This window comes from Rhinoraja longicauda, chromosome 16 (genome assembly GCF_053455715.1).
Source record: "Rhinoraja longicauda isolate Sanriku21f chromosome 16, sRhiLon1.1, whole genome shotgun sequence".
Lineage (NCBI taxonomy): Eukaryota > Metazoa > Chordata > Chondrichthyes > Rajiformes > Arhynchobatidae > Rhinoraja > Rhinoraja longicauda.
This window is the reverse complement of record NC_135968.1, coordinates 35,337,974-35,354,138: the sequence shown is the minus strand read 5'-3', so window position 1 is coordinate 35,354,138 and position 16,165 is coordinate 35,337,974. Positions and strand designations below refer to the sequence as shown.

At 41.2% G+C, this 16,165-nt stretch overlaps 1 protein-coding gene across 3 annotated transcripts in view; it reads right to left on the bottom strand.

The window, feature by feature from the left end:
- dock1 (dedicator of cytokinesis 1) overlaps positions 1-11,864 on the bottom strand; it is a 404,255-nt gene extending 392,391 nt beyond the window's left edge. Inside the window, exon 1 of one of the 3 annotated variants that reach the window (XM_078413630.1) lies at positions 11,598-11,864. In XM_078413630.1, coding sequence (XP_078269756.1) covers positions 11,598-11,640 — 43 coding nt within the window. In that variant the 5' untranslated portion in view covers positions 11,641-11,864. The remainder of the gene's footprint in view (positions 1-11,597) is intronic. The other 2 variants (XM_078413629.1, XM_078413628.1) reach the window with 2 other exon arrangements.
- Between the last annotated feature and the right edge of the window lie 4,301 nt (positions 11,865-16,165).

Sequence of the window (16,165 nt, the reverse complement as noted above, 5' to 3'; positions counted from 1 at the left end):
GATGTAGATGTCATTTATATAGACTTCATAAAGGCTTTTGACAGGGTCTCACATGGTAGGCTGATCCAGCAGGTTAAGGCGCAAGAAATCTGAGGCATGATAGCAAACTGGATCTAAATTTAGCGTATTAAATGATGTACTGCAGATGGACATAAAAGCTGGAGTAACTCAGCGGCTCAGACAGCATGAATAGAAAAAAGGAAAAGGTGACGTTTCGGGTCGAGACCCTTCTTCGGAATGAGTGTCACGGAAAAGGGACTATCTCTCTAGATGGTGATATAGAGATAGAGAACAAATGAATGAAAGATAAGCTAAAAAGTAACGATGATAAAGGAGACGAGCCATTGATAACTGTGGTGTAGCTGAAAAAGAGCTACAGGCAATAAGACTCAACAAGGCGACTTTGAAGCTAGTACAACGACCTGGGTGGGAGAGGGAAGGAGAGATGGTTGAAAGGGTTACTTAAAGTTAGAGAAATCAATTATACCACTGGGTTGTAAGCTGCCCAAGCAAAATATGAGGTGCTTTTCCTCCAATTTGCATTTGGCCTCACTCTAACAATGGAGGCCCAGGATAGAAAAGTCTGGGGAATTAAAGTGTTTAGCAACCGGGAGATCAGGTAGACCAAGGCAGACTGACCGAAGGTGTTCAGCGAAATGATCACTCAGTCTATGTTTGGTCTCACCAATGTATAAAAGCCCACACCTTGAACAACAGATACAGTAGATGAGGTTGGAGGAGGTACAAGTGAAACTGCCTAACCTGAAAGGACTGTCGAGGGAGGAGGTATAAGGACAGGTGTTGCACCTTCTGCGGTCGCAGAGGAAGGTACCTGGGGAGGGAGTGGTTTGGTTGGGAAGGGATGAGTTAACCAGGGAGTTGCAGAGGGAACTGTCTCTGTGGAAGGCGGAAAGGGGTGGAAATGGGGAGACGCGACTAGTGGTGGGATCCTGTTGGAGGTGGCGAAAATGTCGGGAGGATTATATGTTGTATGTGACAGATGACGGGGTGAAAGGCAAGGACTGGGAGGACTCTGTCCCTGTTGCGACGAGGGGGAGGGGAGCAGGAGCAGAGCTGCGGGGTACCAAGGATACATGTGTGAGGGCCTTGTCTATGATAGAAGAGGGGAGCCCCCGTTCCCCAAAGGATGAGAACATCTCGGATATCCTGGTATGGAATGGAACACCTCATCTTGAGCACAGATGCGGTGTAGACAGAGGAATTGGTAGTAGGCGATGGAGTCTTTGCAAGAAGCAGGGTGGGAAGTGTAGTCGATATTCTATCTCCTGTGATGGAGATGGCAAGTTCAAGAAAGGGGAGGGAGGTGCTGAGGAGCTTGCCATTGGGATTTTGGTTGTTTGCTCTTTGTAAATGACTTGGATGAGAATATCAGTGGTCTGATTAGTAAGTTTGCAAACAACATAAACATTGGTGGAGTTGAATAGATATATTTACAAAAATGCATGAGGAAAATATCATTTCTGGAGTGTCCTGGTTACGTTAAACACAGTTCTGGGAAGAACTACTATGGAAGATATATTTACAAAAATGCATGAGGAAAATATCACGCTGATGAACGACGCCAAATTTTTAAATCTCCCCTCCGGTTTCCAACATCATAGTTCCCCAACCCTACTATTTCTACCTGCACTTGTGCCACTGAAATCATCTCTTCATACTTTGCCTCTATCTTGTCTCCCCTTGTCCAGGCCACTCCCACCCACATACCTATATACGGGGCACCTCACACCGTCTCCATCACTTTATCAACTTCAAATTCCTTGGCCCCTACTGCCTCTTCTCCACCATGGACATTTGGTCATGGACATTTCCATTCAGGGCCTCAGTGCCCTCCATTATGTCCTTTCACTGTGACAATAGTAAACCAATACACCAGAGACCCACCAGTTCACATCAACTAATGCTCACCTCCACCTGGCGGAACGCACAAACGTTCACCCCACCAACCTCCGCAACTAACATATCATTCTCCGGCATAGCCGTCAGCTTCAACATGAACCCAGCATTAGACATCAAACCCCATCCACCTCTTTCTGCTTTCCAGAGACCATGCTCTCCATGTTGCCCTGCTGCTCATCTCTCCACACCCAAAGCATGCCCCTCCCCAGGCTCTTTCCCCTGCAAGTGTATGAGGTGCAACACTTGTGACTGAACCTCCTCCGTCCCCTCCATTCAGGAACGTAAACAGCCCTTCCAGGTAAGGCAAGGGTTTATATGTATCTCCACCAATCTTGTCGATTGCAATAAGGGTTCTCAATCTGGCCTCCTCTACTTTAGTGAAACCAAGCATAAATGAGGCGATCATTTTGCTGAACACTTGCACTCTGGCCACCAGGCCCAGCTGAAGCTCTTGATTGCCAGCCACTTTAATTCCTCTTCCCATTCCAACCTGTTTGTTCTCAGTCTCCTTCATTACGAGAACATGGCCACGTGCAAACTGGAAGAAATGCAACTCATATTCTGTTTCGGTAGTCTCCAACCCAACAGCATAAATATCAGTCTGAAGGGTCTCGACCCGAAATGTCACCCATTCCTTCTCTCCAGAGATGCTGCCTATCCTGCTGAGTTACTCCAGCATTTTGTGTCTACAAGCATCCATCAATCAATCAATCAATCCATCCATCCATCCATCCATCCATCCATCCATCCATCCATCCATCCATCCATCCATCCATCCATCCATCCATCCATCCATCCATCCATCCATCCATCCACCCATCCATCCATCCATCCATCCATCCAATCAATCAATCAATCAATCAATCAATCACTCACTCACTCACTCACTCACTCACTCTCTCTCTCTCTCTCTCTCTCTCTCTCTCTCTCTCTCTCTCTCTCTCTCTCTCTCTCTCTCTCTCTCTCTCTCTCTTTCTTTCTCATTTACCACGTCCACATGCACAACCTTTCTTTCACTCCCCCAGTCCCTCCCCCATCTCCATCATCCAGTTTTTTTTCCCCTCCTCCACTTGCTGCTTATGATCCCTTCCTCCTCTAGGGCCTCTATTTCTCCCACAGCCCCCCACTGTTCCCATCTATCCAACATCTCTTTCTCTGAGTCTACATTTCACTCCTCACCTTCCTTTCTTTTCAAATTTCACTATCTTCACCCCTTTGTCTCATCTTCTTACCTCCAACCTTTGTTACCATCTCAACCCTTCCCTGTCCCCTTTGACTCACCTGTCAATCAATCCTTCCCTAATTGGATCCATCCTTCACCTGGTAGCTCGTACGCCCCTTTTCCCATTATCACTTTCTAATTATCTCCCCTCTACTCCAGTCACGAAGAAGAGTCCTGACCCAACAGCGTTTGTCCTTTTCCCTCCACCGTTGATATCTGAACCATGAATTCCTCTGACAGTTTGCATTTGGTTTGAGAAAATGCGTATTTTATAAAGAAGTACAAAATGCAACAAAACAATAATAATGTTACACCAACTAGTTATTTTAATTTGAATCCAATTGAAAGTATTTTTGTGTTCCTTCGCAGGACTCTTATTTATCAACGCATGTCTCTTAGAGTCATGCAGCACCAACCATGCCTACCAAGATGGCCAATCAAGCTACTTCCATTTGCCCAGAAAGATATTGTTTCTCCATTCTCTCATCATAACTGAACTCTGCATTCCAACCAACATCCTGATGAATCTCCTCTGCACCCTCTCCAGCGCTATCAGATCCTTTCTATATCTTGGTGATCAATAGTGTATGCAGTACTTTAGCTGAGATCTGACCAAGATTTTATAAGGTTGGAGCCCAGTCTCCCTATATCTGTATTTAATGTCACTATCCCATTTGCCTTCCAACCATATTGGCTACATGTATTATCTCGTATGATATATGACTATGGACTGTCCTGGTTGCACTGCGGACTTCAGAAATTTTCGCACTAGTATTGTGGTGACAAATGTATTGATTTTTTGCTTATTATCTATTATCCATAAAGTGTATTATGTTTGCAGGCCTGTTATGATGCTGCAAGTAAGAATTTAATTGTCCCATTACCGGTAATTATGACAATTAAACACACCAGACTCTGGACCTTCCTCAAGAATCGATGGATATTCTCTGAGGTGCTTCTTTCTGTTCCTCAAAACTTTCTAAAACCCAAACATTGCCTGTGTATGTTCCCAGCCTATTTAGTATTCCCAAGCAACGTCACCTCCCATTTAAACTCAATCTGCAAGTTTTCAGCCCATTGCACCAACACATCAATATCTCTCTCCAGCCTAAGATTACCTTCCACACTATCAATGATTGTGTCAATCTTCATGTCATCCGTGAAAATATTGATCTTGCCTCCCACATCCAGGTCATTCACATATATTACAAACAACAAGGGTCCGACCATTGATTCTTGTGGGACACCACTAGTCACAAAACATCCAATTGCAAAAACAACCCTCCATCATCATCCTCTTGTCTCTTATTGTCAAGCTAATTTTGGATCGTTTGCCAACTTGTTCTAGATCACACAGGCCCTAACCATTTCAACAAGTCTCCATGGAGGACTTTGTCAAAGGCTCTACTAAAATCCACGTAAAAAACATCTAATGCCCTTTCCTCATCGATACTTTGTTACCTCTTCAAACAGTTCAAATTGGTCAGACTGGATCTGCTCTTGACAATGCCATGTTGGGTGTAATAATAGGGTCATAAAACCTGCTTAGGAATGCAAACAATTTAAGGCTTGTGAGTGAAGTTTCATTTACATCAATTACATTTCTGTTGATAAAACTTGAGTTGTCATTACAAATGCTTTTTGATACATTTGTCAAGATATGCCAAGTGAAAAGTTAATTTAACTTATTTTCATTGATCATGCTCTTAATTCTTTATTTTAGTTAACCAAAATAAATCAAGCAGTTGAATTAGTGAATTTCTATGGGGTGTGGCTGCAAAACACAAGCACATACACACGCACAGAAATTGCAAATTATAGTATGCCTCCACAAAAATATTATCTCAAATGTGAGACTTGTTGATTCACAACTCTACCGTTTCAAGAAAATGTTCCAACATGTTCCCTGTAACTGCCTGTGAGCACTGGGTTGGATTATTGCGTTATTATTTGTGAACAAGCACAGATGCTTCTCATATTTCTTTACTCTGGATCCAATGTTAGCACTATTGCTCTGTTGCTAGTCAGATCTATTAAGCAGAGTCATTTGTCAATAAAGGAAGGTATCGTTGGAAAGTTTAATAATCTTTATTGGTCCCATCACACTTCTCTCTTGTACAATTTCATTGTATTTAGTTGTATTTAGTTTCAAATGATTTTATTATTTATAACAAAATGTAAATTATATTGGATAGTCATAAAATGTGCAAAGTTGCTTAATAACAATAACTTTAAATCTCATGTGTGGATAATACTAGTTAGACCACAAATAAACACAATTCCAAACTCGGATCAGTGTTTAAGGATAGGCGGCTGTTCCTGGAGAGGATGTGAAAGAGATTTAAAAGAATGATTTCTGAGATATATGTTAAGGAACATAGTACATAGAACAGTACAGCACAAGAACGGGTCCCTCGGACCATAATGTTTGTGCCGAACATGATACCAAGTTAAACTGATCTCACCTGCCCGAACATGATCCATATCTCTCTAATTCCTGCATTACCATGTGCCTATCTAAAAGTCTCTTTAACGTCACTATCGTATCTGACAGTGCATTCCAGGCCCCCAGCACTATCTGTGTAAAAAATCTTGCCCCCACATCTCCATTAAACTTCCCCCTTCTCACCTTATGTCCTCTTGTGTTGGACATTTCCACCCTGGGAAAAAGGTTCCGAGTGTCCATGCCTCTCATAACGTTATTTCAACCAACAGGTTAGGCCAAATAAGTTGGGGATGTCCTTCTTGGACCAAGACAACTATGGGAAGGTTCCAACAGACGTGTTCAAAATTATGGTTTAGATAGGATAAAATGGGGGAGATAGACAGAAACTGTTCCTAAATAGATAGTTTAAGGACAAAGGAGTAAAAATTTCAAATTCAAAATTCAAGCCAATGAAGAGGTCAGAAGTTGAAGGGGTGCAGAATAGTGTAATGAGAAATAATGTTATCCAGGGAACTGTTATAATATGAAACTTCTGCCTGCAAACGTGATTTCTGTTCCATCAATCAGAGCTTTCAGAAGGAATAGGCACAAGAAACAAAAACTGTAGGCCTGCAGAGAAAGATCTATGGAATGGGTGTGAATAAATTGTTTTACAAAGAATCTGCATAAACTTTATGGGCTGAATGGCCTTGTTTGCTATAAATAAGTTATAATTTCTTCCACAGTCCACTCAAATATTTTATTCTGCAAATGCACACTACTTCAAATTCAGCATGTCTCTTACCAATTTTCACAAAGACACCAGAGAATGCATCTTTACAGATGTATCACAACTTGATATGCCAACTGTCCACCCGAAGATCAAAAGAAATTGCAGAGTTGTGAGTAACCCTGTCCATCAAAGAAAGCTTCCACACCTCCATCAACATTGTCTACGCATCACACATGGGGAAAGCAGCAATATAATTATGGACCACTCGCCCCCTGGATATTCTCTCTTCTTTCCACTCCTATTGGGTAGAAGATACAAAAACTTGAAAGCATGTGTAACCAGATTGAAGAACAGCTTCTTTCCTGCGTAATCATACTCTTGAAAAGATCTCTCATGATGAATTCTTGATGTTGCAATGTAACTTGTTGCAGCCCTTGCATTTTTTACCTGCACATTGTCTGTAGCTGAAACACTACATTCCTTTTTCCTTTTTCTCTTGCAGTACCTTAATGTTCTTATGTATGTTACAATTTGCCTACAAACCACTCAAGGTTTTTCCACTATATTATGGTACACATGCCCATAATAAACCTGTAAATCAATTAATTTCTCTTGAAATTAACTTCACTAAAGAGGCAGATTATCATGACTGTTCATGGGAGCTTATTCCATGCAAATTTACTGTCCACCTTCACAATAGTTACTGTATTTCAAAAAATACTTAATTATCTCTAAAATGTTCTTGGGATAGCTTGATGGAAACACAAAAAGTGCTGTATGATTTCAAGTTTTTCTTTTATCGCATCCCAGTAAAGCAGTATCAAAACTGTTTATTTCAGAAAAGCACTATTCAAGAATGACAAATTTTATAAAAGAACTGTTCTACAAAAAATATTTTTTTTTTATATACTAAGCTGTTCCTATACAAGGGTCTATCAAACAAAATCGGAAAGAGCAACAGAAAATGATTGGAATATTCAAAATGTCAGCGGGTATCTGTGGAAAGAAGTGATTGTTTCATGAAGGTAGACACAAAATGCTGGAGTAACTCAGTGGGACAGGCAGCATCTCTGGAGAGAAGGAATAGGTGACGTTTCGGGTCGACAACCTTCTTAAGACATCGTTTCATGTCATTAGCTCTGAATCGCTCCACACAGATGCTGCCTAGCCTGTTATTTCCTGTTTTTTTGCGGGGGTTTGTTCCCTATTATGCTTGTCTTCCCGATAGTACCACTAAATTTACATTTTTTAAAAAACTAGTTTTACATGTAGGACAAACATAATTTCATACAATTCTTACATAGAAAATCTTCTAGATTACATTTCTCCCTTAAAATTGTTTGTTCCCCACCATGAAAATTGTTCATATACTGTATATTGCACCATATTAATCCCGGTAAATAAAATGATAAATGTTACTTATTCATTAAGAATTTGGAGACTGATTAAAGCCTTGCACCATTGATAGCATAAAAAATCCAATAATTAAAAAAGAATACATTCACATGTGAAACTAAAACAAAGCTAAATGGACAGAGACAATTTACAGATGGGAACAAAAATAAAAACATTGATCATATGAGTAAGGATCCATGTTAGCATAAAGGATATACTAGCTTTGGAGACAGACCAAAATAGATTCAGAGACACAAGAAAATGTGATACTAGTAACTTGTGCAAGACACAAAGTACTGGAAGAACTTAACTGGTTTGAAAAAGGGTCCTGACCCAAAACATTGTCCATTCCACAAATGCACCCTGATCCGCTGAGTTCTTCCAGCACTTTACACTTTGCCAAAGAGGTTCCTTTGACTGATCCTGGGATGAGAAGTTAGTCCTTTCAAGAATGTCTAAAGAAATTAGATTTAGTCGAGAGTTAAGAAAGTCGTGTTTTATTGTCATGTCCCGAAACAGAACAATTAAATTGTTACTTGGAGCAGCATAACTGATATGTAAACAGAGTACCCTGTAAACACCAGAATAACACCAACAACAAAAAAGTTCAGTATATGTGCTCAGGCATGTAAGCAAGGTGGAAAAAGAGGAAAAAGAGCTGAATGCTTGTGCGAGGCTTACAACGGGGGCAGAAAAATTGGACAATTTTTGAAAATTTACACACAATTATCAGTTTCAAGCCTCTTTTTGTGTATTTCAAAGTAAAAATGGACAATACTAAATAATGTGAATATGTCACTGTATACTAATAACATTTAAGTAAATTCGCACATTAATTGATAAACAGCCCAAAAAGGTGGTAATTGGCTTTTCTGCTGTATTTTATATTTTAACCCCATCTTAATTAATTTAGTTCTATAATCTTGCACTTAAATTTAATATTTACTCATTACTGTTCCATCACTGATATTCTGGCACTTTCCAGAGCTTTGCTGGTTTATCCAGCCGTACCAAGGAAGTCGGCTATGGGGATAGATGTGCTGGCTCCAGCTGAGCTGGAGTTCAAGAGCCCCGGCCGCAGGTTGCAAATTCAACCCACCGATCGGCCATGGAAGTCCCGATGCGGTTGAGATTGGCTGCCTTGCCCAGCCTAGGTGCCACATTTTCGGGGAGACTTCCAGGGCGCAGGGGATTTCTCGCAGAACCCCTAGCGACTTCTAGCGGAACCCAAGTGTTCATTACAAGGCTATACATCGTTTCTTTTCTTTTTTTCGATCCGACTTCTCCGTTGATTAACGCGATTTTGGCTAAGTGAAAAACGCAGAAATCATGCAAAAAGCGCGGAAAATGGATTTTAAAAATGCGGAAATCCGTGGAAAATTCATATGCCTGTATACTGAATATATATATATAATGCCCTTAATTCTATGTAGTTCAGAGCTTATGTGGAGGTTTTAGTATTTAATGATTGTAGTTATGATTTAATCTGATGATTGTAGGCAAGAAGCTGCTTCTGAACCTTGATATTACAGTTTCCAGGCTCCTATACCTTCTTCCCGAAGGCAGGAGTGAAATGAGAGCATGGCCAGGGTGGTGTTGGTCCCTGATGATGATGACTGTCTTTTTGAGGTGGCAACTCCGAGAGATGCTTTCGATTTTGGGGAGGCCAATACCCAAGGACTGGGCAATGTTCACCACTTTTCACAATCTTCTTCGTTCCTGGCCATTTGAGTTGCCAAACTGGGCCATGATGTAATCAGTCAACCAGTCAACTGTTCAAGAGTATTCGTTGACATAGCAAATCTCTTCAATCTTCTGAGAAGTAGAGGCGTTGATGGGCTTTCATTATTACATTAATGTGCTGAGTCCAGGACAGATCTTCAGAGATATGCACGCCCAGGAATTTGACGTTTTTGACTCTCTCCACCACCGTCCCATCGATTGAGAAGGTTTATAGATCCTTGACCTTGCTCTTCCAAAGTCAACAATCAGTCCTTGGTTTTTACTGACATTGAGAGCAAGGTTATGGTTCTGGCACCATTTGGTCAGTCGGTCGATCTCCCTCCAATACTCAAACTCATTGTCATGTATAATCCATCCAACAACAGTGGTATCATCGGTGAATTTGAAAATAGAGTTGGAACGGTGTCCGGCTACAGTCATGAGTATAGAGTGAGTAGAGCAGGGTCTGAATACACAGCCTTGAGGTGCTTCTGTGATGATGGTTATCAAGGAGGAAGTGTTTCAACCAATTCATTTTGATTGTAGTCTGTTGATAAGGAAGTCAAGGATACAGTTGCAGAAAAATGCAGAGACCCAGTTCCATAAGCTTCAGAACCGGTTTGGAGGTGATGATTGTGTTGAACTGTAGTTGTGTTGAGCTGTAGTTTATGAACAACAGTCTGACTTATGTGTTTTTATTGTAAACAATCTTTGGAGTTTTGAAACATGAGTGATGATCTTATTAAAGTAAATATGATCCTTAAGGAGCAACAAAACATCGACGTTGAGATGTATTTCAAACAAGAGGAAATAATTACAAGATTAGGTGATCATTTAAAACTGAGTTGCGTCAATCTTCTTGCAGAGGGTGGTGGATCTTTGGATTTTCCTACCACAGGGGGTTGTAGGAGCAAGAACAAAGGTTCAACGACAGTCAGCGCCGTAGGTTGGAATTGCGTTGGTGGCTGCTCTTTGTATACATTGTGTATGCAAGCATAGAATCTCACTGTGCCCAGTCACATGTAACAATAAAGTATTCCTATTCCTACAGCAAATGTTGTTGGGGATATTTAAGAGGAAGTAGCTCAAAGATCAGAGAATTGAGGGTTATGGGGAAAAGAAGAGAAGACGAGGCCTGTCATGATCATATTCAATGGCAGGATGTGCATAAGAGGCCAAGTTTTCAATTCCTGTTCCTATTTTCCAGTGTCATTATGGACTATTAAGCATTGTCTATACTCATGACTAATCTGAAAGTAATGGCAAAATCTGTTATCAGAACAGGGGTGTGTAATTCCTGAGATCGGTAACGAAGTCACTTCTGTAGAATAGTTCATGACTGATTTTTATTACAGGCACGATTTTTATTATACAGAATGGCTGCACAATTACAAATTTAAAAAAAATCTTAATCAGATCAGAAGACTAAGTTCAATTGTCACCAAGTTCATTGATTCTCAAATATACAACAGGTATATTGAAAAATTCCGTTCATAAACATGACACCACGTTCGTTTTTTAAAAAGTAGCGATCCCAAGGAGACAAACCAATTTGTTAAGACAATACTTTTTTTACTTACACTGTAACACTTAAAAATAAAAAAATTCTGATATAATTTTCAAAGATTATATCAGACCAATCTTTATTAACGGCACGGAGAGCTAATAAATAATACTATAAAATCTCAGGTGTTTGCGATTACAGAGGGTAAGAAAATGGAAATGACAATTGTTTTCGAAATTTACAAGGTAATCCAAACATCCACTTTGAAACATTAAGTGCTGTTTGTTTTCAACCTGACAAGCTGATGTTTACTAAAGTTTTACTAAACAACGCCGCAAAATTAAACTTGGTGAGCACGGCCTTTGAACCCGGCGCACCTCAAACCTAATGTGTGTCTCATTTGATAGGAAGGAGACCAGATTCCCAGCATCAATGCACTCTTGTCGTTATTTATTCTCAGGGAAATAAAAACAAACCCGCTTCCGAAAGGATGAAATGTTCAGGATCACATTGCATTGAAAACGAGACAGAGAGAAAGACTCGGGTCTGGGATAAGTTGAAAGAGGAAAAAAGAGAGAGAGAGAGAGAAAGCAATTTTTTTTAAATGCCTTTAAACTACAAGGTCTTCAAATTGGAAATGCAAATAGTTGGAATTGCGTGAGGGGATGCCACTCACCGACTCCATATTTTTCTTTTTTGGTTGGGACCCAACGCGTCATTGTTGTGGTTTAAAACTTCCTCAACTTCAGCCTTTTTCCAGCCTTTCCTCATTTGTCCTGAAAACTCCAGGCCGCCATTTTCCACGGGAGGAGAAAGAAAGTTCCAGTCATGTGTCTCGAGCGTCACTGATTGTACAACTGCCGTCGGTCGGGCGAGCGAGCGAGCGAGAGAGAAAGAAAGAGAGAGAGAGAGAGAGAGAGAGAGAGCGGCCGGCCGGCAAGTTTCCAAAAAAAACTTCTCCTGGGCGAAGTCACCGCCTCCCGCGACACAACATCATCAATTCACAGTACGTTCCCTGCCGCCTGGGAATTGTAACATGTACTTTGTTCCTCTTCACAACAAGCCAACTTTCAGTAGTGGGGCGCTGCCCGCAACCAGAGAGCGCAGGGAAGGGAAGGGAATTAAGGATCATATCAGTCTAATGCTGGATTTTTACTTTTTCTTGTTCTGAGAGTTCAAATCCCCCTTTTTTTTTTGTGGTGATAATCTAGGTTGTGATTTAGGTGCGGTTGTTTTATTTAATTTTTTTTTTTAAATCACCTCACTTGAGGAAAAATACAAAAATAAAAAATGACTCCATTAATGTACTCCTTCATTCAAGGAAATAGAGTCGTGTTTGCATCCTTTGCAGATATTGGAAATCTGCAACAAAACAGAAAATACTGAAAATAGTTAGAAGGTAAGACAGGGAGAAATAAATTATTCTGTCAGTGCAGAGGGAGAAAGTTCCTGGTGAAAGTTTATTAACTTTCTAGTTTTTAAACTTTAACTTAGAAAATGACTTTTCAAGGTAATGTCCCAACGCGTTTTACAGTCAATTAAGTGGTTTTTTTTAAAGTGGAAGCGTTGTGACCGGGTGAGAATTGTAAAAATACACTTTGTTAATTCTCTTATTTGAAAAGAAACAATGGGATGCTGCTTCCATCATTGAAATAAGGGTAAACTGTATCTGTAAGAAAATAACTGCAGATGCTGGTACAAATCGAAGGTATTTATTCACAAAATGCTGGAGTAACTCAGCAGGTCAGGCAGCATCTCAGGAGAGAAGGAATGGGAAACTATGGTTGTGATCATTGAAGTTACTTGACTAGGTTTGGTATTTGTTATTCATGAGTAGGTAATTTTTGAGTGCGCCCCGATGAGGGAGCAAGGAAAGTAATGATCTTCCAGTATTTCGAATGTGATGTGGGTATTCTATTTAATTTATTTAATTTAAATTTAAATGTTGGTTTCCTCATAATGAACCAATGAATTGCCTTGAGAGGCTGGTCATGTTGTACATTAACTCTGGCTTCCTAGAGACCATTGATCCACCACAGTTTGCATACTATTGTGATCTGTCCAAGATGGATGATCTCCGCATTCATCGCTGAAACCTCTAGATAACAAGGACACCTAGATCAAACTCGTATTTATTGACCAGAGCTCTGCCTTCAATGCCATAATCCTAACCAAACTCAACTCCAAACTCCTGGAACCAGGAGTTAGCAACCCGCTCTGGTACTGGATCTTTGACATCCTGAACCATAGACTACAATCAGTGAGAATGGCTAACAAAACATCTTCCACAAAAGTTCTCAACATTGAAGCAATTAAAGGATACATTCTCAGCCCTTTCCTATACTCCCTATAGTACTGTGTGTCCAAATTCTGCTCTAATTCCATTTTCAAGTTTGTAGATGACTCTGCTTTTGTGGACCGGATCTCAAACAATGATAAGACTGAGTATAGGAAGGAGTTAGAGAGGTTAGTAACATGGTGTCTTGACAACAAGCTCCCCCTCAATGTCATTAAGATGAAGGAGTAGGTGATGACTTCAGGAAGCCAGATGGAGAATGTGCCCAATTAGTAACAATGGTGCCAAAGTCAAGATGGTCAAGAACTTTAAGTGCCTAGGTGCAAATATTACCAACCATTTGTCCTGGACCAACACATTGAAGTTACAGTCATGAAAGCTAGATAACTCCTCTACTTCCTCAGAAGACCAAGAAGGTTTGTCATGTCTCCAATGACCCATACCAACTTCCACAGATGCACCATAGAAAGCATCCAATTGAGATGCATCACAGCTTATTTCGGCAACAGGTCTTCCCAAGAATGCAAGAAATTGCAGACAATTGTCGAGGTAGCCCAGTCCATCACACAGCTCAGCCTCCCTGCCATCGACTCTACACCTCTTGCACTTCATACTGCTTCAGGAAACCAACCAACATAATCAAGGACCTTTCACACCCTGGTCATTCCTCTTCTCCCTTCTACTGTCTAGCAGAAGATACAAAAACACAGAAGCAGATTCCTTCTTCCCTACTGTACAATCCTCCCATAAGCCAGAGTGTAGTTTGATGTTCCAACCTGGTCAAGGGTGGTCAAGAAGGTTTTCGGCAGTCAGTCAAAGTATTGAGTATAAAGGTTGGATTGTTATGTTACAGTGGTACAAGAGGAGTGCTCATTTGAGTTGCCCAATCAGGCTGTGCCACAACCATCAATATGCTCTCTACCATACAGTGGTTCAATCAATGGGTCAATAGTTCTTTATTATCAAGTGTACCAAGGTACAGTGAAATTCCTTTTTTGCATACAGATCGGTAAGATTTTTGCCATACATAAGTACAGTTGCCGGTTAAGTATAGAATGTATAGAAAGAGTCCACTGAATCTATTTGCAAGATTCACTAGGTTAGGCGCCATTTCCAAAGTCCCAGATGCAGCTGGCCATAAAGGCCCATTGCAGCCCTCTCCTCCATCTGGTCATCCCACGAACTGTCATGTGCTGACAACTACTTCCACCCTCCTCTCCGGTTCTCTGTCTTTGAGGGAGCAGGGGTCGGGCTCAGCAGCTTCCCTTGCCGGTTCCATGGTGGGCAACTCCAGCCTGATGTTTGGGTGTTGCTGCAGTTTGTCAGGATATTCTGCCGTAAGTAGAAATTTAAGAGATTATTCGTCGTCACACCTAATGTTACCAATCTTCTAAGGAAGTAAAGGCATTGATGGGCTTTCTATATCATTGCATCAATGTGCTGGGTCCAGAATGCATCTTCAGAGATATGCACACCCAGGATCTTGAAATTGTTAAATTTTGCCACCACCAACCCATCGATGAAGGCAGGATCCTCGCCTTCCTCTTCTAAAGTCAACAATCAGTTCCTTGGTTTTTCTGATGTTGAGATCAATGATGTTGGTGTTCCGGTGCCATTTATTCAGAGGATCGATCTCCCTCCTGACTCTTATCAATAATTCAATAATGTGGTGTTATCGGCAAATTTAAAGATGGATTGGGAACTGTGTCCGGCTACACAATCATGGGTATAGAGTGAGTGGAGCAGGGGGCTGAGCACACAGCCTCAAAGTCCCCTTGTGCTGATGGTTATCAAGGAGGAAGTGCTGTTGCCAATTCATATTGATTGTTGATGAGGAAATTGTAATTTCCATTGGAAAAAAATGCACAGAGACCCAATTCCCTGAGTTTAGTAACGTTTGCAGGGGATGATGGTGTTAAACACCAAGCTGTCATCAAAGAACAATGCAGAATAGAGAGCCAGCAACCTCCGTTGATCTATTGTGGTGATAGGCAAATTATAATGGGTCCAGGTTCTTGCCAAGGCAGGAGTTGAGATGCGCCATAACCAACCTGTCAAAACACCATCACCACGGACGTTAGTGCCACTGGTCAGTAGTCATTGAGGCATGTCACCTTACTCTTTTGGGCCCTTATTATTGATGACCTATTAAAGCAGGTAGGAACCTCAGACCCCAGTAATGAGAGGTTGAAGATGTCCACCCAAACTCTATCCAGTTGGTCCACACAGTTTTTGATCAGATATGCCAGCAGGTTCAGTTGCTTTCCGAGGATTCGCCATCCTGGAGGATCTTCCGACGTCAGACTCAGTGGGGGGCTATGGTGAACCAAGAAGGCGCATCAGTGTCCAGGTTGGTGGGTCATAGGTGGAACAGAAAGGGGAAAAATAGCAGATGGAGCCAGGTGGGGTGGTGGAGACAGTGGCTGACATGTGATGAATGAGACCAGAAAAGGGAGGGATCATGGGCAGACAGCATTGGACAGGAAGGGGATCGGAAAGATGAACCAAGGGAGAAAAACCCTAGGTAGATAAATATGTTGGTGATGGGCAGATGGAAACATGAGGGAGACCAATGTCCTTTTCAAGGGGGATGGGAGAGGGATGGAAAAATTGAAAGGGCGAGAACATAGGTGGTCTGGTGGAAGTGGGAAAGGAACAAGCTCCTAATTTTACAATTTCAGATAATCCATTGTCCCTATGTTCCTTTCCCTATCCACCCATGTTCGCTCTGCCTTTGTGCACCTTTCCAACAATGCTGTTGAAAAGTACAGCTAGTGTGACCACTTCATTATTGATTTTTGTTTCATTAATTTGCATTATAACCACTGTGGATTATGGATTCAAATAAGGTATTCAGAAGGTTCAGTTATGGTCATAGGATTTGCATCATGGGGTCATGGTTTGTGAATTGGCCAACTAGTTTTACCCACAGACACACTCACATTAAT